The sequence below is a fragment of the Cervus elaphus genome, chromosome 14 (assembly GCF_910594005.1).
Source record: "Cervus elaphus chromosome 14, mCerEla1.1, whole genome shotgun sequence".
Lineage (NCBI taxonomy): Eukaryota > Metazoa > Chordata > Mammalia > Artiodactyla > Cervidae > Cervus > Cervus elaphus.
In genome coordinates, this window is record NC_057828.1 from 8,585,435 (window position 1) to 8,609,100 (window position 23,666).

Here is a 23,666-nt window from a genome sequence, read left to right on the forward strand (position 1 = left end):
GATATTGGTGTATAATCCTTTTTGTGATTTCTTAGTCTGGTTTTGATATCAGGGTGGTGGTAGCCTCATAGAACAAGTCTGGGAGTGTTCCTCCTTCTGCATTTTTTTAGGGGAAGTTTGAGGATAGGCATTAGATGCTTTCTAAATATTTGATAAAATTTGCCATGAAACCATCTGGTCTTGGAGGATTTTTAATTACAGTTTCCATTTGGTTACTTGTGATTGGTCTGTTTATATTTTCTAATTCCTCCTGGTTCAGTCTTGGAAAGTTGTCCTTTTCATCCAGGTTGTCTACTTTGTTGGCATATAGTTGTTTCTAGCAGTCTCTTGTGGTCCTTTGATTTTCTATGGTATCAATTATCATTTCTCCTTTTTCATTTCTAATTTTATTGATTTGACTCCTCTCCCTTTTTTTCTTGATGATTCTGGTTTATATGTTTTATTTATCTTCTCCAAGAACCAACTTTTAGTTATATAGATTTTTGTTACTGTTTTATTCATTTCTATTTCATTTATTTCTGCTCTGACCTCTTCTTTCCTTCTACTAACTTTGGTTTGTTGTTGTTGTTGTTCTTTCTTTAGTTTCTTTAGATGTAAGATTAGATTGCTTATTTGAGACTATTCTTGTTTCTTGAGTTGAGGTTGAATTGCTATAACTTCCCTTTTAGAATTACTTTTGCTTCACCCCATAGGTTTTGGATTGTCCTGTTTTTGTTGTCATTCATTTCTGCATATAAAATATTTTTCTCCTTTGATTTCTTCAATGATCTCTTGCTTATTAAGAAGGGCACTGTTCAACCTCCATATGTTTATGTTTTAGTTTTTTTTCCTTGTAATTAATTTCTAATCTCATACTGTTGTGGTCAGAAAAGATCCCTGATACAATTTCAATTTTCTTAAATGTCCCAAGGCTTGGTTTGTGACCAAAGATGTGATCTATCCTGGAGAATATTCCATGTGCACATGAGAAGAAATTGTATTTTGCAACTTTCAAGTGAATGTCCTATAAATATACATCAAATCTATCTAGTCTATCATGTCATTTAAAGCTGTATTTCTTTATTTATTTTCTGTCTGGATGATCTGCCTATTGGTGTAAGTGGGGTGTTAATGTCCCCCACTATTATTGTGTTACTACCAATTTGCCCTTTTATGGTGGTTAGCATTTGCCTTATATATTGAGGTGCTCCTATGCTGGCTGCATAAATACTTAAAATTGTTACATTTTCTCCTTGGATTGATTCCATGATCAATATGTAGTGTCCTCCCTTATCTCTTGTAGCTCTATTTACTTTAAAGTCTATCTTGCCTGATATGAGAATTGCTGCTACCACTTTCTTTTTATTTCAATTTGCATGGAATATCTTTTTCCATCCTCTCACTTTATGTCTGTATATGTCCCTAAGTCTGAAGTGGGTTTCTTATAGACAGCATATATATGGGTCTTGTTTTTGTATTCATTCAGCCAGTCTGTGCCTTTTGATTGGAACACTTAATCCATTTACTTTCAAGGTAATTATTGATATGTATGTTCCTATTACCATTTTCTTGGCTCCATTTTCGTGGCTCAGACGGTAAAGTGTCTGCCCACAATGTGGGAGACCCGGGTTCAATCCCCGGGTTGGGAAGATCCCCTGGAGAAGGGAACGGCAACCCACTCCAGTACTCTTGCCTAGAAAACTCCATGAATGGAGGAGCCTTGTGGGCTACAGTCCATGGGGTCACAAAGAGTCGGACAAGACTGAGTGACTTCACTTCACTATTACCATTTTCTTAATTGTTTTTGGTTGTTTTTGTTGTTCTTTCTTTTCTCTTGTACTTCATACCTAGAGAATTTGTTGTAAAGCTAGTTTGGTGGTGCTGAATTCTTTTAGTTTTGCTTTTCTCCACCAAATCTGAATGAGATCCTTGCTGGGTAAATCTTGGTTGTAGGTTTTTCCCTTTCATCACTTATATCCTGCCATTCCCTTCTGAGTTGAAGAGTTTCTGCTGAAAAATCAGCTGACAACTTTACGGGGATTCTCTTGTATGTTATTTCTTACTTTTCACTTTCTGCTTTTAACATCTTTTCTTTGAATTTGCTTTTTGTTCATTTGATTGATACATGCTTTTTTCTTGGGTTTATCCTATATGAGACTCTCTGTGCTTCCTGGACATGGGTGGATATTTACTTTCCCATGTTAGGGAAGTTTTCAACTATAATCTCTTCAAATGTTTTCTCAAACCCTTTCTCCTTCTCTTCTCCTGGGACTCCTACAATTTGAATTGTTGGTTCATTTAATGTTGTCCCAGAGGTCTCTGAGACTGTCCTCAATTTCTTTCATTCTTTTTTGTTTATTCTTTTCCTTGGCAGTTATTTTCACTCTTCTATTTTCCAGCTCACAAATTGATTCTTCTGGTTCTGTTACTGTTATTGATTCCTTCTAATGGATTTTTCATTTCACTTATTGTATTGTTCACCACTGTTTGTTTAGTCCTTTAGGTCTTCTAGGTCCTTGTAAAATATTTGTGTATTTTCTGGATCTATGCCTCTATTCTTTTTCCAAGGTTTTGATCATTTCTACTATCATTACTCTGAACTCTTTTTTCAGATAGGTTACCTATTTCCTCTTCATTTATTTGGTCTTGTAGGGTTTTTTTTTTTTTTTTTTTCTTGTAGGTTTTTTACCTTGTAACATATGTTATTGTGGTCTCATTTTTTTTTTTTTTTTTTAATGGGTGGGGCTATATCCCTGTCTTACTTGTTGTTTGGCCTGAGGTTTCCAGCACTGGAGTTAGCAGGCAGTTGGGCAGAGTCAGGTTTTGGTGCTGAGATGAGGCCCTCCAGGATGACTCACTCTGAATTAATATTCCCTTTGGTCTGAGGTTCTCTGTCAGTCTAGTAGTTTGGATGCAACTCTCCCACTACATGGAGCTCACTCCTAAACCCCAGGGCAAAGAAAAAAAAAGTAAGAAGGAAAAAGAAAAATATGACAATAACAAAGAATAAAAGGTAAAATTAGAAAATTAAAAATATATTAGAAAAATAAAGACATAAATGAAACAAAAATACAGCAAAACAGAAGCACAACAGCAAAAAATGAAAAAAGAAGGAAAAGGGTTCTGGAAAAGGCCTTGGCTGTAGGTGGGCAGGTCTTAGGAGAGAATGGGGCTTAGGCAGGTTTGGGGCGTAAGCTCAGGACCAGTCTTGAGAAGTGACGGAGGCAGGACTTAGGGCTCAGCAGAGCTGGAGGGTACCTCAGTGGTCCAAGGTTCAGGCAACAGGACTGCAACAGGCTCTCCAGGGTCCAAATTGGAGGGGGAAACAGTGGTCCCATTCCCTTCCAATCCAATCCCTGGAATGTTTCTCCTCATCTCTGCTGAACCCCTCACTGGATGGTCCTCACTTGAGCGTGAAAACCCTTCCCCTCCCCCAGCTGCATCTCAGGAGCACTAGGTCTGCTGGCGTCTATTTTCCTCCCTCCTTCCCTCCGTCACTCTCTTGCCCCCAGGAACCCTGCAGCTAGAGGGGGCCTCAGAGGGTGAAGGTTCAGGTCTGAGATCCCAGCAGGCCTCCTAGGGTTTGAGTGGGCAGGGGAAGTGCTGGCTGTGTTGCCTTTTGATCCTGTGATTCCCCCAAGGTCTCTCCACATCCCCATTGTCGGCGGCCCACTCCCAGCTTGTGAATCCCCTGTCTGCCCCCAGCTGAGCCTCAGGGTGCCAGTTCCTCCCGCTTCCCTTCCCCCTACGTCCTACCTGGTCACACAGGGGTTCCTCCCAGCCTTAGGTGTCTGAGGTCCCCCACCAGTGCCTGACAGATGCCCTAGCTGTGAGGAGACGTGAACTCCATGTCCTCCTACTCTGCCACATTTACCCCACCCTTTATATATTAGACTGAGCAAAGAATAGTATTTGTGGATCACCTGGAGAAGGAAATGGTAACCTGCTCCAGTATTCCTGCCTGGAAAATCCCATGGACAGAGGAGTCTGGTGGGGTACAGTCCATGGGGTCACAAAAGAGTTGGACACAACTTAGCGACTAAACAACAATGACAGCAATGAAAATATATATGGTGGCTAAAGAGAGATAAGCATTATTTTTAACATGATCTTTCAGTACAGATTTCTCTTGGCCTCAATACTCTTATTTCAAGTGATAAAAATGTTCTTTCCTCCTGGTATAGAAAAGTGATCTTTCACCTGGGAATTTGGTCTGCTTTGAGGAAGAAAAGGGGAGGTCAGAAGTTTCTTGCATCTGCTAATTTTCAGGTACATTTAGCTGAAAATAATACTGATGCCAAAGTGGCCTGTTTTGGAGTGCTATGCCCTATTCATTTTAGTGTTTTTCTCTTGTTTCTTCAGAAGTGTTTCAATATTTTCTTTCTGCACTTCTTGAAGTGATTAAACCTAGGTATTTTAGTTTTGCTATTTTATTTATTTTTAATTTTTTACTTATTTTATTTAATTTTTGGCTGTGGTGGGTCTTTGTTACTGCAAGGGACTTACTGTAGTTGTGGCGAGTAGGGCTACTCTCTGATTGTGGTGCTCACTGGCTTCTCATTGTGGTGGCTCCTCTTGTTGCAGAGCACAGGGTGTGTGGGCTTTGGTAATTGTTGTGGCCCCTGGGCTCAGAGTAAAGGCTCAATTGTTGTGGTGTACAGGCTTAGTTGCTCTTCAGTATGTGGGATCTTCCTGGATCAGGGATCAAACTCATATCTCCTGCATTAGCAGGTGGATTCTTTACCCCTGAGCCACCAAGGAAACCCTTATTTTTGCTACTTTAAATGGATCATTTCTTCCATTAAATACTGTAACATTATATGTGTATTTGTATTTAAATATGCTTGATTTCTGTATGTAAACTTGATATCTAAGCTAACTTTCTGAATTCTTTTATTATTTATATTAGTTTTTCAGTTTAATTCTCTTGGGATTACCCAGTTTGTAATCATATCCTCTGCAAAGAGTGATTATTTTACCTCTTAATTTCCATTTTCATACTTTTTTTTATTGCAGTTTATTTTATTTATTTATTTATTTTTGGTCTAATCGGTTATATTAGTTGGGACTAACTCAGGTGTATATATATGGATTTGCTATAGGAATCTGACTTGATAACAGTCTGGCAGCTGGCGAAAGTGTACAGGAGGCTGTTTCTTCTACATTTGCTACTGTGACCTGAGGTCAGCAGGGCAGGCAGTCAAAAAGGGAAGGTGGATTTGAAGTGGGAGATGCAAAACCAAAAGAGGAACTACATGGCTGAGTGGAGTATAGACTGGAAGTCATAGTATGCACTAGAGTATACCCATGAGTATAGACTGGGACTCATATTCTTTCATTACCTCTTAGCCTTTGCCTTCAAAGATGAGAATGTTTTGTAGAAGTTGTTGCCCTTCTCCACGGTGCTGATGTGCTTGGATCAGAAGTTGGATGATGTGAAGGAGGACATCCTCCAGGAGCTGGGTTTGCTGTAATCCTGGCTGTGTGCTATGGCACCCGGGTGATGGAGCAGAGAAGCAACAATATGTGTTCTGTAGGCACATCTTGTGCTGTGATCTGACCTTTTAAACATATATAGAACTTGGCTATTAATTCACTTATAGACCACAATAACTTGACATTATGCATGAAAGAAAATTCTGGAAAAATTTCTCTTTAGGTTAAGTTGATGCAATTCAAACCTACTAGGGTCCACCCACTCCTTATCAAATTTGGCATTTATATGCACTTGTTTTAACCATATTTAGTTCAACTTACAGATAAAGGCAATAGCAAAATTGCGCTTCCAACTTACATGATGCAACTATCTCTCATACAACTGAAAACATGCTAACTTTCTCTCCCAAAGACAATCTTCTTTAAGCAAAATCATACCTCTCCTTTGATATCCTGCAATTTAAATACTGAGCTATATAAGATAAACTACTATATCTTGTTTAGATGGTAGAGGGATGAAAAAAGAAAAGAGAAACATTTAATTTAGACCAAGTCTATTCATATGTAAAGAAGAAAGAAATATTTATAACTACTAGGATTCTTATTTCTACAATGATCATGTGGTTGTAGTTGGTATTTGTAACTACTTGCTTCTATTACCCTTTCCATATCCTCTTTGTCCTCAGCAAACACTTCATCTGATCCTGAATCCTTGCCTAGGGGGATCACCTGAACATTTATCCTTGTATTTTAAAATTAAATTTATTTATTTTTAATTGAAGGATAATTGCTTTACAATATTGTATTGTTTTCTGCCAAACATCAACATGAATCAGTCATGGGTATACTATATCCCTTCCCTCTTGAAACTCCCTCCCACCTCCCTCTGCATCCCACCCCTCTAGATTGTTAATAGAGCCCCAGTTTGAGTTCCCTGAGTCATAGAGCAAATTTCTACTGGCTATATATTTTACATATGGTAGTGTGTATGTTTCCATGTTACTCTCTCCGTACATCCCACCCTCTCCTTCCTCCCCCACCATGTTATAAGTCTGTTCTCTATGCCTGCATCTCCCATGCTGCCCTGCAAATAGGTCAATCAGTACTGTCTTTCCAGATTCCATATATATATGCATTAATATATGATACTTGTTTTTCTCTTTCTGATTTACTTCACTCTGTTTAATAGGCTCTACATTCATTCACTTCATCAGAACTGACTCAAACACATTCCTTTTATATGACTGAATAATATTCCATTGTATATACATAACATAGCTTCTTTATCCATTCATCTGCCAATGGACATTTAGGTTGCTTCCATGTCCTAGCTATTGTAAATAGTGTTGCAATGAACATGTAACTATTTCAATTTTGGTTTCCTCAGGGTATATGCCTAGGAGTGGGATTGCTGGGTTATATGGTGGTTTTAGTCATAGTTTCTTTTTGTATTAGTTAATTTATTTTAATTGGAGCATAATTACTTTACAATATCATGGTGGTTTTGGCCATACATCGACATGAATCAGCCATGGGTACATATGTGTCCCCGGCATACTGAAACCCCCTCCCAGTTCCTTCCCAACCCCATCCCTCTGGGTTGTCCCAGAGCACTGGCTTTGAGTGCCCTGCTTCACGCATCAAACTTGCACTGGTCATCTGTTTTATATATGGTAATATACATGTTTCAATGCTATTCTCTCAGATCATCCCACCTCGCCTTCTCCCACATGTTCCAAAAGTCTGTTCTTTATGTCTGTGTCTCTTTTGCTGTCTTGCATATAGGATTGCCATTACCATCTTTTTAAATTCCATATATATGTAATAATATACTGTATTGGTGTTTCTCTTTCTGACTTCACTCTGTATAATAGGCTTCAGTTTCATCTACCTCATTAGGACTGACTCAGATGTGTTCTTTTTTATAGCTGAGTAACATTCCATTGTGTATATGTACCACAACTCTTCATGTGCTTATTAGCCATCTGTATGTCTTCTTCGGAAGAATGCCTGTTTAGGTGTTTTGCCCACTTTTTTGATTGGGCTGTTTGCTTTTCTGGTATTGAGTGTATGAGCTGCTTGTATATTTTGTAGATTAATCCTTTGTCAGTTGTTTCATTTACTATTATTTTCTCGCATTCTGAGGGTTGTCTTTTCACTATGTTTATAGTTTCCTTTGCTGTGCAAAAGTCCTAAAGTTTATTAGGTCCCACTTGTTTATTTTTCTTTTTCATTACTCTAGCTATGATTTATGTCATACAGTGTTCTGCCTATGTTTCCTCTATGAGTTTTATAGTTTCTGGCCTTAAATTTAAATCTTTAATCCATTTTGAGTTTATCTTTGTGTATGGTGTTAGGATGTGTTCTAATTTCATTCTTTGTCCAGTTTTCCCAGCACCACTTATTGAAGAGACTATCTTTGCCCCATTGTATACTCTTGCCTCCTTTGTCAAACGTAAGTTGCCAATAGGTGTGTGGGTTTATCTCTGGCTTTCTGTCTTGTTCCATTGGTCTATATTTCTATTTTTTGTGCCAATACCATATGTCTTGATGACTGTAATTTTGTAATGTAGTCTGAAGTCAGGGTGGTTGATTCCTCCAGCTCCATTCTTCTTTCTCAAGATTGCTGTGACACTTCTTGACTTTTTGTGTTTCCATATGAATCATGAGGTTTTTTGTTCTAGTTCTGTGAAAAATGCCATTGTTCATTTGATAGGGATCATGTTGAATCTGTAGATTGCATTTGGTAGTGTAGTCATTTTCACAATATTGATTCTTCCAACCTAAGAACATGGAAAATCTCTCCATTTGATTATGTTGTCTTTGATTTCTTTCATCATTGCTTTATAGTTTTCTGTATACACTTCTTATCTCCTTAGGTAGGTTTATTTCTAGGTATTTTATTCTTTGTTTTACAATGGTAAATGGGATTTATTCCTTAATTTCTCTTTCTGATTTTTCTTTGCTTTAGTGTATAGGAATGTAAGTGATTTCTGTGTATTGATTTTGTATCCTGTAACTTTACTAAATTCAACTGATTAGCTCTAGTAATTTTCTGATAGTATCCTTAGGGTTTTCTGTATATAGTATCATGTTGTCTGCAGACAGTGAGAGTTTTATTTCTGCTTTGCTAATCTGTATTCCTTTTATTTCTTTTTATTCTCTGCCATAGCTAGGACTTACAAAACTATGTCAAATAACAGTGGTGTGAATGGGCACCCTTGTCTTGTTCCTGATCTTAGAGGGAATGCTTTCAGTTTTTCACCACTGAGAATAATGTTTGCTGTGGGTTTATCATATATGCCCTTTATTATGTTGAGGTAGATTCCTTCTATGCCCACTTTTTTGAAGAGTCTTTATCATAAATGGGTGCTGAATTTTGTCAAAAGCTTTTCCTGCATCTATTGAAATTATCATATCATTTTTATCTTTCAATTTATTAATATGGTGTATCACATTGATTGATTTGTGTATATTGAAGAATCCTTGCATCCCTGAAATAAACATGACTTGATCATGGTGTATGATCTTCGTAATGCATTGTTGAATTCTGTTAGAATTTTCTTGAGTAGTTTTACATCTATATTCACCAATGATATTAGCCTGCAATTTTCCTTTTTGTGGTTTGTCTTTGTCTGGTTTTGCTCTCAGGGTGATTGTGCCCCTGTAGCATGAGTTTGGAATTGTTCCTTCAACTACAATGTTTTGAAAGAGTTTTAGAAGTGTAGGCATTAATTCTTCTAATGTTTGATAGAATTCACCTGTGAAGCCATCTGGCCCTGGGTTTCTGCTTTTTGTGAGTTTTCCTTTTTTTTCAATCACATTTTTAAATTTCACTGCTTGTAATTGGCTTGTTCATATATTCTATTTCTTTCTGTTCACTCTTGGAAGTTTGAACTTTTCTAAAAATCTGTCCATTTCTTCTGGGTTGTCCATTTTATTTACATATAGTTGCTTATAATAGTCTCTTAAAATCCTTTGTATTTTTGCATTGTCTTTTGTAACTTATCCTTTTTCATTCCTAATTTTGTTGATTTGATTCTTCTCCCTTTTTTCTTGATGAGTCTGACTAATGGTTTGTTAATATTATTTATTTTCTCAAAGAACCATCTTTTAGTTGTATTAATCTTTATTATTGTTCCATTTATTTCTTTTTCATTTATTTCTGCTCTGATCTTCATGATATCTTTGCTTTTAGTGACTTTGGGATCTTTTTGTTCTTCTTTTTGTTATTTTAGTTGTAAAGTTAAGTTTTCTATTTGATTTTTTCTTGTTTCTTGTGGTAGGATTGTATTGCTACAAACTTCCCTTTTAGAACTGCTTTTGATGAATCCCATAGGTTTTGGGTTGTTGTGTTTTCATCGTCATTTGTTTCTAAAGATTTTTTCATTTCCCGTTTTATTTCTTCAACAACATGTTCATTACTTAGAATGTATTATTTAATCTCCATGTGTTTATATGTATATTTTTTTACAGTCCCCCCCCCACCCATAACTAATATCTAGTCTCATAGTATTGTGGCTAGAAAAGATGCTTGATATGATTTCAATTTTCTTAAGTTTACTGAGACTTGATTTCTGACCCAAGATGTATGAACCTTTATTCTTTAATGACGATTAGCAGTCCTGAATGTATTGGGTTGTTATAGTTTTCATTGATTTAATTAGAGGCCATGGAAGTAGTACAAGGTGGTGTCCAGGAAATCTCCCTACTTTTCAGATATAAACATCATCACCACTGTTGCTTTTAAGCAATCCAATTTCCCATAGCTAATCAAGATTAATCACTTCACTCAGGAAAGTAACATTCTTCTTTGTCTGTTTATTCATTTACTTGTGCACCCAGATTTGATGAGGCCAAGTTTCAAGTTTAATTTTCCAGGACAGTAATAGATTATAGAATAAAAGAACAAATTAAAAAAAATAAAAGAACAAATTAACAGATACACATCTAATTGCAGTGATACAATTTTACAAAATGGAGTTCTCAGTGGAAAGTGTTATCTGATAAAATATTATTTCTTCATTTTTAATATAGAATAAGTCTATTTATTCAGACTCCTTTATTCAACTTAATTTATACTAGAAATAATTCCATTAAAATCTTCAATCCTAAATGTAATCCCATTGTATATCCTAATTTGTGAATGTCTTCTCTCTGTCAGCATAATACATATGAGAGTCATCTTTTTTGTTGTAAAAAAAAAAAATAAAAAAAAATAAAATCTTCAATCCTGTCTTATTCAGGTATATCTTAACTGGCTCAGCCAATAGTTATTGTGAGATCCAAGATAAAGGAGTTGGCTGGAGTGATCCCCTCCCACAATGTATAAGTAAGCAAAGATTCTTTTTGACTTGACTATAAACTTAAACTTTATTGCAAGTTAGGTAATAATAAAACTCATGTCCCTCATTGTTGCTTCTTATACACTTCATTAGAATTTGCATCATGAATGTTAGATTTGTAAGTATGCCTTCCCTCATTATTTCTTCCTCTTCACTCATCTCAGTTGCCAAGTGTGAACCTCCTCCAACCATTAGTAATGGGAGACACAATGGTGGAGATGAAGACTTCTACACATATGGCTCTTCCGTCACTTACAGCTGTGACCCTGACTTCTCAATGTTAGGCCAAGCCTCCATTTCTTGCAGAGTGGAAAATAAGACAATAGGTGTCTGGAGTCCAAGTCCTCCTTCTTGTAAAAGTAAGTCATAATGATGAATTTTGGTTTGAATTATTACTTTAAAAGAAAAAGGAAGGTAAAGGTATTGGGGGAGGTGAAATTTTTCAAAGAAAAACTAATTATTTCAATGATGCAGTCATTAATTTGGTAAACTGATACTTAGGCTATACCAGTATATGGTAACAAATAGCACTGATATGATGGAATCTCATTTTACTGAAGCTTTTAAAAGTTGAAATTTGTCTTTTCTTGTGGATTTTTAGAAGTCATTTGTGTTCAACCAGTGGTTAAAGATGGAAAAATAACCTCTGGGTTTGGACCCACCTATACTTATCAACAGTCTATTGTATATGCCTGTGATAAAGGTTTTCGGCTTGAAGGCGACAGTTTAATCCGTTGTGAAGCTGATAATAGCTGGAATCCTCCTCCTCCCACTTGTGAACTCAGTAAGTATGGACCATGAAAGAGTTTCAATGTTTGGCATCTAAAAATATCCAGAAATATTATTGGGAGCATACTTACATGCCTAAGCCCATTTGAATCACACTAGAAGTTTAAATTTAGATTAATCTTTTTTTTTTCTTGTTGAAAAAAAGAAGAATTACAGTATATTGTGCAAGGTCATATAACATCACAAAAAGCTGTCACACACAGTTGTAAAGGTTGTGCATACTCCACCCCTAAAGATAGAGGTTAGCATTGTAGAGGTTGCTCTACAGTAAACTGTTTATTGTATGTTTATTTCAACAATTTTCTTGCATTCGATAGAAAATTGCTTTGTCCTAACAAAGATCATATGATAAATGTTTTAAAGATAAACAGTAAAGAGTCCTGAGGGAAAAAGATCTTTTTCTAACTTACACAAAATTTTATATGGATTAACTATCAATGTAATTCTCATACTCTGAAGTTATAAACTCATGTGGATCCCTGAAAATTATCTTAATAGTAGCAATAATAACTTGATGTTAGTATAGGTTTATAGCAAGAATTAATTCAATGAATTCTGTCCAGAATTGTGGGCACTAGTATTATCCTCATTTTACGAATCAGACATCCATTATTTGAAATGTCCAGGTTAGGCAAATCCATATAGAGAGAAAGTCTTTTAGTGGTCTCTAGGACCTGGGAGAAGACAAGACTGGGGGGTAACTGCTAACAAGTAGTGAGTTTATTTTTGGTTGGTAAAAATATCCAAAAATTGGATAGTGGTGATGGTTGGAGAACTCTGTGAATATACTGAAAACCACTGGATTGTGTACTTTATTTTTTTTTTTTGGATTGTGTACTTTAAATGGATGAATTTTATGTTACGTGACTTGTCTCTCAATAAAACTGTTTAAAAAGACCCTTACCTTGAAAATGAAAATATAATAAATGTCCAAATTGACATGTTTGTATTATATTTCCATATTGTGAACCTGTATTATCAGGAAAGAGTGAAGATGACAAGACACATACTTAGGCTCAAAAGTCACTTGGTATTTAATTTGTTCTTGACAAATCCTTCAATGATAATGTTCCTGATGTCATCTGGATAAGATGAATGGCTCTTGTTTATTTTCTTCTATCAGTCAGGAAACAAGAAAGTTCGATGTGTTTGCCTGGAACATTTCTCCAGCCATACTAGCCTAGCAAGCCCAATGCTTCAATTCAAAGACTAAAATTTGTGATGTAAAATGAAGACGAAAAAGAATTCACATTTTAAAAAGTTGGCACAACACACAGAAATCACTTGTCAGTGCCCCTAGTAAGAACCTCTCTGATGCCTTGCACATTTGGATGCCTGTCCTTGTGTGTTTTCTGGTGAGGCTGATTCATCAGCCATGGTAGGCTGGTTCCTGGCTGAACGAGGACTTGCCACCCTTTTATATGATAGACTCGTTGATCACTGTTTCATTCCTAGTGAGAGTGAGTGTACTTTCCCCTTGTTCTTTCTTTATGAGCAGATGGTTGTGTTGGCTTACCACACATCCCTCATGCTTCGTGGGGAAGATATGGCTACCGGACACAAACAAATCAGGAAGTGCATGATATTGGGACTGTACTGAACTACAACTGCAATTTGGGCTATAAGCCAAAGGCAGATGGACCTACAACTGTGACTTGTCAGAGCGATTTGAAGTGGAGCCCATACATAGAATGTGAGGGTGAGTTTCTTTTTTTGTAAATCTTTTTGTATATTAAATATTCAGTATGAGCTTGATTTTTCATCTTATAATGGATGTAATTTTTTCCTCAAGATAAATTTAAAATTATATTAATTGAACTGTATATTGAACTATTATTGCCAGAAGGGACCATAAATTTCTTGGAGTTTGAACTGAGACAATATAATCTTATCCTGATTCAGAATCAAATGAGGTACAAACACAGAAGTCAAATATTATACAGATTAAGTATTAGCGCCAATATTGGTAAACGTAGAATGTGGAATACAACTCAACCATTGCTTGAGTCAGACCTCCATCACAGCCCTTTCCTCCCCAGTGTAGACTCTGGGGTGCTTGGCAGAGGAAAGTCTGTGAAGCAGTCATGAACTCAACCAACTGCAAGGTGACTTGTGTCTCCTGTCTCTTGAATGGTGGGACTATGGGCTGAGTGACCTGCCTCTAAAAGACAGACTCTGATCCCTGACTCAGTGTTTTTACCTCAATAGGATAGGAAGGAGACTGTCTCTTGTCTCACTTGAGAGTAAGTGAGGGGCTGAGAGACATGGATGCAATTTTATGGGACTCTGCAATTGACAACATGCATTTTTATACCCATCTATGATGTCTATGGGGTCGCACAGAGTCGGACATGACTGAAGTTACTTAGCTTAGCTTAGCTTATGAGACTCTTGCCATTTTAGAGGTGAAGACACTGAGGTGCAGAATACAGGGAACTTTATTCTGTAGACTGGAATTGGAAAAATATGTGAAATGCACAAATAATGATAGCTCAGTTGGTAAAAAAGTCACCTGCAATGCAGGAGACCCCAGTTCGATTCCTGGGCTGGGAAGATCTGCTGGAGGAGGGATAGACTACCCACTCCAGTACTCTTGGGCTTCCCTTGTGGCTCCATTGGTAAAGAATCTGCCTGCAATGCAGGAGACCTGGGTTCGATCCCTGAGTTGGGGATGACCCCCTGGAGAAGGGGAAAGGCTACCCGCTCCAGTATTCTGGCTTAGAGAATTCCATGGACTATATAGTCCACGGGATCTCAAAGAGTCAGACATGACTAAGTGACTTTCACTTGTACGAATAATGAAAAATGGTAGTTCACTTACTGAAAGATTATTTGTTTACATTAGGAGTTAAAGTTTAATTGCAGTCATTCAGACTCATTTTGTGGAAATGAAATGAAAGACCTTAATATCACTGGATTAAAATATCATTAATAAAATCTTTTACCACCACTTAAATAAAGTATTGGAAACAAATGAGCTGGAGTGCTTTAGCAAATCAGGGGCTGGGAGAACAGACTTGGCGTCCCTGTTACCCCCATCTCTCTTCAGTGATGAGACCTTCTAAAGGGGGAAATGAGATTTAGCTATAGGAGCCTCCTCATAGTGATTTTACTATTAGCCTTCTTTTATATTTTTTTAGAGGTATGTTGCCCAGTACCAAACCTGAATAACAATGGCAGAATCACTCTACTTGGAAGACATAGCGATAGAACTCACTGTACCTATTTCAGTGGAGATGAGATTTCATATAAATGTCATAATAAATATACGTCTTATGCTACATGCACAAAACATGGCACTTGGAGTCCTAGAACACCAGAATGCAGCCCAGGTAAGATCTTATGGAAACACATTTTTTAAAAGAACTTTTTCATATCAAATTGATGGAGATTATAATTTTTTTGCATTTTATTTACCAACTTTTTAGTGAATATATTTAAGTTTTGCTATCTATAGTAAAAATCAAATTTTGTTGTTGTTGTTTTTTTTTTAAACTTTTATTTTGTTAACTGTGTAACCAATTAACAATGTGGTGATAGTTTCAGGTGAACAGCAAAGGGACTCATGTATGTATATCCATGCTCCCCAAACACACTTCCCATCCAGCCTGCCATGTAACATTAAGCAGAGTTCCATGTGCTATACAGTAGGTCCTTGTTGGTTATCCATTATGAATGTAGTTTTGTGTCCATGTCCATTCCAAACTCCTTAACTGTCCCTTCCCCCATGATTCCCCCTGGCAACCACAAGATCATTCTCTAAGTCTGTTGGTCTGTTTCTGCTTTGTAAGTTCGTTTGTATCATTTCCTTTTAGATTCCACATGTAGGTGATATTATGTGATATTTCTCTTTCTCTGTGTGACTTACTCCACTCAGCATGACAATCTCTAGGTCCATCCATGTTCATTCTTTGTAATGGCTGAGTATTATTTCACTGTATATATGTACCACATCTTCTTTATCCATTCCTAAGTCAATAGACATTTAGGTTGCTTCCATTTCTTGGCTATTGTAAACAGTGCTATAATGAACATTGGGGTGCATGTATCCTTTCAGTCCATGTATTCTCCAGATATATGCACAGGAATGGGGTAGCAGGGTCATATAGTAGTTCTATTCTTAGTTTTTTAAGGAACTTCCATACTGTTCTTCATAGTGGCTGTACTAATTTACATTCCCACAACAGTGTGGGAAAGTTCCCTTCTCTCCACATCCTCTATAGCACTCACTGTGGAGTTTTTGATAATGGCCATTGTGATTGCTGTAAGGTGATATCTTATTGTAGTTTTGATGTGCATTTCTTTAATAATTAGTGATTCTGAGCATCTTTTCATTTGCCTTTTGTCCATCTGTATGTCTTCTTTGGAGAAATGTCAATATTTGGGACTTCTGCCCATTTTTGGTTAGGCTGTTTGTTTTGATACTGTTAAACATCATGGGCTTTTCATAAATTTTGGAGACTAATCCCTTGTCAGTCACATAAATAGCAAATATTTTCTCCCAAGCTGTGGATTGTCTTTTTTTGTTGTTATTTTTCATTTACTTATTGTTTCTTTTGCTGTGCAAAAGCTTTTGAGTTTAAGTAGAGCTCATTTGTTTATTTTTGTTTTTATTTCCATTATTCTGGGAGATGAATTGAAAAAGATATTGGTGCAATTTATGTCAGAGAGTGTTCTGCCTATGTTTTCCTCTTGAGCTTTATAGATTCTGGTCTCACATTTAGGTCTTTAATCCATTTTGAGCTTATTTTTTGTCTATGGTGTTAAAGAATGATCTAATTTTATTTTTTAATATGTAGCTCTATATGGTTTTTCTCAGCATCATTTGAAGAGATTGTCTTTCCAACTTTGTGTAGTCTTGCTTCCTTTGTGCCTAGGTTTTATCTGGGGTTTTTATCCTGTTCCATTGATCTATATTTCTACTTTTGTATGAATACCATACTTTCTTGATGACTGTAGCTTTGCAGTGTAGTCTGAGGTCAGGGAGGCTAATTCCTCCAGCTTTGCTTTTTTCCCTTAAGATTTCTTTGGCTAATCAGGATCTTTGTGTCTCCATGACAAATTTTGAGACCTTTTGCTCAAGTTCTGTGAAAAATTCCATTGGTAGTTTGATAGGGATTGCATTGAATCTGCCTTGGGTAGTATAGCCATTTTAGCCATAGTGATTCCTTTAATCTACAAACATGGTATTTTTTCATCTGTTTGTGTCTTCTTTGATTTCTGTCATCAGCATCTTATGGTTTTGGGGGTGCAGGTCTTTTGTCTCATTGTTGTTTAGTTGCTCAGTCATGTCTGGCTCTTTGCAACCCCATGGACTGCAGCATACAAGACTTCCCCGTCCTTCACTATCTCTCAGAGTTTGATCAAACTCAAGTCAGTGATGCCATCCAACCATCTCATCTTCTGGTTCCCCCTTCTCCCCCTGACCTCAATCTTTCCCAGCATCAGGGTCTTTTCCACTGAATCAACTCTTTGAATCATGTATCCAGAGTATTGGAGTTTCACCTTCAGCATCAATCCTTCCAATGAATATTCAGGGTTGATTTCCTTTAGGTTTGACTTGTTTGATCTCCTTGCTGTCCAAAGTGCTCTCAAAAGTCTTCTCTAGCACCATAGTTTGAAAGCATCAGTTCTTCAGAACTCAGCCTTCTTCAAGGTCCAAATCTCACAGCTGTACATGACTACTGGAAAAACCATAGTTTTGACTAGACAGACCTTTGTCAGCAAAGTAATGTCTCTGCTTTTTAATATATTGTTTAGGTTGGTCATAGCTTTCCTTCCAAGGAACAAGCATCTTTTAATTTCATGGCTGCAGTCACCATCTGCAGTGATTTTGGAGACCCCCCAAATAAAGTCTCTCACTGTTTCCATTGTTTCTCCATCTACTTGCCATGAAGGGAGGGGACCGGATGCGATGATATTCATTTTTTGAATGCAGAATTTTTTTTTTTTGAATGCAGAATTTTAAGCCAGCTTTTTCAGTCTTTTCTTTAATTTGTCAAGAGGTTCTTTAGTTCCTCTTCACTTTCTGCCATTATGGTGGTGTCATCTGTACATCTGAGGTTATTGATATATCTCCCCGCAATCTTGTTTACAGCTTGTGAGTCATCCAGCTCAGCATTTCACATGAAGCAGTCTGCATAAAAGTTAAATAATCAGGGTGACATATAAATATACAGCTTTGACATACTCCTTTCCCAATTTGGAACCAGTCCGTTGTTCCATGTCCAGTTCTAACTGTTGCTTCTTGACCTGCATACAGGTTTCTCAGGAGATAAGTAAGGTCATCTGGTATTCTCATCTGTTTAAGAATTTTCCACTTTGTTGTGATCAAAAGCTTTAGTGTAGCGAGTGAAGCAGAGTATATGGTTTTCTGGAATTCCCTTCTTTTTCTATATCCAACGGATGTTGGCAATTTGACCTCTGGTTCCTCTGCCTTTCCTAAATCCAGCTTGAACATCTGGAAGTTCTCAGTTCATGTGCTGTTGAATCCTAGCTTGAAGGATTTTGAGCACTACCTTGCTGCCATGTGAGATGAGTGCAATTGTGCAGTAGGTTGAACATTCTTTGGCATTGTCCCTCTTTGGGATTGAAATGAAAACTGACCTTTTCCAGCCCTGTGGTCAGTGTTGAATTTTTAAAATTTGCTGACATATTGAGCCCAGCACTTTCGCTGCATCATCTTTTAGGATTTGAAATAGCTCTGCTGGGATTCCATCACCTCCACTAGCTTTGTTTATAGTAATGCTCCCTAAACCCACTTGACTTTACACTCCAGGATGTCTTCTTAGGTAGGTTTATTCCTATATATTTTATCCTTTTTAATGCAATGGTAATGAATTGTTACTTGAATTTCTCTTTCTGTTCTTTTGTTGTTAATGTATAGTGAAAACAGAGTGTTTGTCTTTCTCTGTTTGCCTTATTTGAGTCAGCTTACTACTCTCCAGGTTCATCCAGGTTGTTTCAAATGGCAAAACAATTTTTTTTATGGCTGAGTAATATATATATGTATACATATATATATATTATAGTGATTATATATATAGTGATATTATATATATATGTATCTATCTTATTTTTCCATTCATCTGTTGATTGCTTGCTTCTGTATCTTAGCTATTGTAAACAAGACTTCCATGAACATTGAAAATGATGGTGATTATTAAGGGAACGTTTCAAATTAGGTAAAAAGCCTTGGACTGGTTGGCCTTGAGCACATGGTAAGCCCTCACTTGGAGTCCTGGAGAAACTGGTTGCTAGGGGAATCAGCCCAGGATCATTTCTTGTTTCAAGCAATGGGGATTCTGAGATGGTGGAGTCTGTGAGGGTCAAATATAGCTGTCTCGAGCCAAGGTCATATTCAAGGTAGAGCTAAGAGTTTTCATTCTTTAGCCTTTCTACAGAATGGGGAAACACACACACACACACACAAAACCCAAAAATCATCAGTAAATTTGCCTCTAGCCTTGGGAACAGAATGACAGTTTGGGTGTGAAACCACTGTTCTAGTTCAACTTCAAGAAGATTGTTGACACACAAGTTGGAATGGTTCCAATAGATTACCTTGCAAAAAAAATCTTCAGATTTATAGTTTCCTTTGTAAAAACAAGGGAGGTATTGGAGTTTACCTCAAGACCAATTAGGCTCTGGCAAGACACGCAGGAGGCACACTGTCTTTAGAGGCAGGGAGAGGAGTGTAAGCCTGTGAATGCTTAGATAGGTGCAGAGATGTTTCTGATGCCTGCAAGAGGCAGAGAGCCTCCAGCTTACTTTGTTTAATATACAGCCTCTTAGAATTCCACGGTGGCTTGTGTTCTATCCTTGACCATTTGCCATCTTTTTATCTTCAGACGCAACTTCAGAGATGACAGCATGATACCTAGAGCAGAGAGAACCACAGAGAATGAAAGACCTCATTCAAGAATTTTAAGATGTATGAGTGCTATTAGCTTTTACTGATAGCTTAATAATCATTAAAAATGCCATACCCAGTTAGCCCAGCAGTTTCTTCAGCTCAGAGTTTTCAGCACTGATGGATTGTGGAAGAACGCTGTGATTTCAATCTAACTCTCCTGAGTTCCTGTAAAGCTTTGCTGTTTCTATTCCAACCCACTGTGCATCAGCCATTTGTGAATTCAAGCAGAAAAATTGTCTGTTTTCTTGTACTTTTTCCCATTTTGTTATTTTGTACAGACTTTCACAAAGTAGTATTCTCAGATAATAATCAAAGTCATAGTTTCATGTTAAAAACACAAATTATTATATGGTTTCTTATTGATTAAAATTTTGTGGAAGTTTTATTAATTGGTAATGCAAAAAGACCAGAAGTGGCTTTTTATAGACCACTTTTAGGCTTCATGAAATCATTATGTGATAGAAATAGGACTATGGTTAAATTTTGAATGAAAATAGCACAGTTTCCCTTTTTGCTATTTGTATTTCATATCTCCACCACTCCAGATAAAGGATTTAAAACTCTACATGATGCCAAAAGCTCAGGCTCTGTGTACTGGTGCAAATTGGATCTTGGAGACAGAGTGTTGGGTGAAGTAGAAAAGAAAAATTTCATTGCTTTGCCAGGTAAAGGGAGACACAGCAGGTTTGTGCCTCTCAAAATTGTGTGTCCCAACCTGACAGGATTTGAGGAGGAGTTTTATAGCAATGGTTCAGGGTGTGCTTGCTGGTAAGATTAGAGTGAATTCAGGGGCTCTACTCCCTCATCTGGTCTTAGGTGATCCTTTTATTTTTTTTTTTACTAACTTTTTATTTTATTTGTGGGTTTGGCCAATTAACAATGTTGTGATAATTTCAGGTGAAAAACAAAGGGACTCAGGCATACATATACATGATTGCAGTCTCCCCCAAACTCCCTTCCCATCCAGGCTGCCACATAATATTGAGCAGATTTCCATGTGCTATACAGTCAATCCTTATAGGTTATCCATTTTGAATATAGCAGTGTATACATGTCCATCCCAAACCTCCTAACTATCCTCCCATCCCTAGCCTGATGAGCTTCTTTGGTTCCTTTAATGTAGCCTCTGGTGGTCTTTCTCTGGTAAGAAGAATGCTATCATCTTGTTCTTGTTGTTCAGTAATCAAGTCATGTCCAATTCTTCCTGACCCCATGGACTGCAGCATGCCAGACTTCTTCCCTGTCCTTCAGAATCTGCTTGAGTTTGGCCAAGTTTGTATCCATTGAATTGGTGATGCCATTCAGCCATCTGTTGCCCTCTTCTCCTTCTGCCTTCAGTCTTTCCCAGCATCAGGGTCTTTTCCAATGAGTCAGCTCTTTGCATCAAATGTCCAGAGTATTGGAGTTTCAGCTTCAGTCTCTACAAAGAGTATTGAGGATTGATTTCATTTAAGATTGACTGATTTGATTTCCTTGCTGTCCAGAGGACTCTCTAGAGTCTTCTCCAGGACCACAGTGCAAAACCATCAATTCTTCAGTGCTCTGCCTTCTTTACTGTCCAGCTATCACATCCATACATGACTACTGTAAAGACCATAGCCTTGACTATATGGGCCTTTCTTGGCAAAGTGATGCCTTTGCTTTTTAACACACTGTCTAGGTTTGTCATAGATTTCCTGCCAAGAAGCAATCATCTTCTAATGTCATGGCTCAGTCCCCATCCACAGTGATTTTAGGGCCTGAGAAGGGAAATCTGTCATTGCTTCCTTATTTTCCCCCTTCTATTTGCCATGAGGTGATGGGACCAGGTGTCATGATCTTAGTTTTTCAATACTGAGTTTTAAGCTGACTTTTTCACTCTCCTCCTTCACCCTTATTGAGAGGTTCTTTAGTTTCTCTTCTCTTTCTTCCTTTAGGGTGGTTCTTGCACATATTTGAGGTTGTTGATATTTCTCCTGGTAATCTTGATTCCAGCTTATAACTCATCCAGTCTGGCATTTCACCGGATGTGTTCTGTGTATAAGTTAATAAAGATGGTGACAACAAACCACCTCATCATACTCCTTTCTCAATTCTGAACCAGTCAGTTGTTCCGTATGGGGTTCTAACTGTTGCTTCTTGACCCGCATACAGGTTTCTCAGGAGACAAATAACATGGTCTGGTATCCCGTCTCTTTAAGAGTTTTCCACAGTTTGTTATGATCCACACGGTCAAGGGTTTAGTGTAGTCAGTGAAGTAGAGGTAGATGTTTGCTGGAATTTCCCATGCTTTCTTTATGATCCAGCAAATGAAGGCAATTTGATCTCTGGTTCCTCTGCCTTTTCTAAACCCAACTTGAAATCTAGAAGTTCTCCGTTCACAAATGCTGAAGCCTAGCTTGGAGGATTTTGAGCAAAACCTTACTAGCATGGGAGATGAGTGCAACTGTCCGGTGGTTTGAACATTCTTTAGTACTGCCCTTCTTGGGAAGTGGGATGATATTGACTTTTTCTAGTCCTGTGGCCACTGCTGGTTTTCCAAATTTGCTGACATATTGAGTACAGTACTTTAATAGTGTCATCTTTTAGGATTTTAAATATCTGCTGGAATTCCATCACCTCTGCTAGCTTTATTGGCAGCAATGCTTCCTAAGACCCACTAGACTTCACATTCCAGGATATCTGGTTCTAGGTGAGTGATCACACCATTGTGGTTATCTGGGTCATGAATATCTTTTTTCTATAGTTCTTCTGTGTATTCTTGCCACCTCTTAATATCTTCTGCTTCTATTAGATGTCAGTGGAAAGCTGACATCTTAAATAGTTTAAAGACATTGTTATGTATCCTTGAGGCAGACCAAGACTGCCTCAAGGCTCTATTGTTTCCTGGCTGCCCCTCCCTTGTCTTTTCATCCCTTCCTTTCCCAAATTAATACTTGTTAGAATCTGCCCTTTGGAACTCGGGGAATGTCATGGAGGTTGGAGGTGTGTTCCTTAAAAGAAACCAGGGACAGAAGGGCTTCTGTGCCCAGGAGCCCCACAGGATCCTGATCAATTTCATGCAGAAGAAAAAAATGCTTATAACTGTGCAATCATATGGTCAGATCTGAATCCACACTTTAAAAAAGAAAATGTTGAATAAAGCTGGCACAAATTCTATAGCTCCTGACTTATTCTCACTAAAGCCAACTGCTGACTTCTTAAAGACAAGGAGGGGTGCAAAGCTCAGCACCCAGTAGCTTTCAGTCTCTCTCTGATAAAAATGAAAAGATAGAAAATCAGATCTTGAGATAAGGGTCATTCTTCCCCTCCTTACATTTTTGCAGTTTAAGTGTTGGAACTAAAGTGTTACTAAAGAAGAACAATCTAGAGGCAGATGAAATTATTAAATTTAACTTTGATTTCTCCTCTTGGAAATCTACTTAGTTCTTTTGAAGTGTGTGTGAACTGAGAAAAGTTTCCAATACCAGAAATTTCTCTTATTCTTTGGCACTTTTTAACCTAGAAGTTCCCATACCCTGCTCAGTTGTGAGTATGTTGGTCTCAGGAACCCCTGGTTGAAACATGTGGGCCCCCTCCCAGGACATCTGGTACTAGGGAAATGATCCTATTATTGTGCTGTGTGTGGATCAATCACTGGATCAGAGAACAAGCTTGGCTTTTGTCCCAGTATCAAGGATGCTTCTAATATCATAGCATAATAGGGTTTTGGATATCCTCAAGGACAGATTTCCTCCTTGGATAATGGAAATTAGAACAATGAACTTCACAGGGGGATAAATATTAGTAACTTTTGTGACTTCCATCAAGAAAGAGGAAATATACCATTGTTCTTTCCCTACCATGCATGTCTTTTTCATAATTTGCTTTTACAATGTAAGTTTAGAATTTAAGAAATGTGTAATGGTGGTGATTTGTCTGATCTGATGTTTTTATGTGTTGTATTTTTTTTTTTTACCTAGCTTCATTTGTACAATTTGAACACAGGAAATGAACTTGCAGTGAAAATCCTTTCCTGCAGCATCATTCAGTTGGAAAAATGAAACAAAACACACACACCCCAACAAAAAACACACTAGGTTAAAAGCTTGTATACACTGAATGTTTTTTAAGTGGATAAGTTTGTTAAAAAATACTGCTCCTTAGTCCAACTTTCTCTTTATCCCCCATTATTTGATCCCATTCTTTGACTTTGCTGGTTTCCCTCCCTTTTCTGAATCAAT

At 37.4% G+C, this 23,666-nt stretch overlaps 1 protein-coding gene across 3 annotated transcripts in view; it reads left to right on the forward strand.

Moving 5' to 3' along the window:
* C4BPA (complement component 4 binding protein alpha) overlaps positions 1-23,666 on the forward strand; it is a 43,714-nt gene that overhangs the window by 15,620 nt on the left and 4,428 nt on the right. For all 3 annotated transcript variants that reach the window (XM_043924580.1, XM_043924581.1, XM_043924582.1), the window contains exons 5-9: positions 10,662-10,747; positions 10,925-11,119; positions 11,362-11,544; positions 13,048-13,248; positions 14,690-14,881. In XM_043924580.1, the coding sequence (XP_043780515.1) occupies positions 10,662-10,747; positions 10,925-11,119; positions 11,362-11,544; positions 13,048-13,248; positions 14,690-14,881 (857 nt within the window). The remainder of the gene's footprint in view (positions 1-10,661; positions 10,748-10,924; positions 11,120-11,361; positions 11,545-13,047; positions 13,249-14,689; positions 14,882-23,666) is intronic.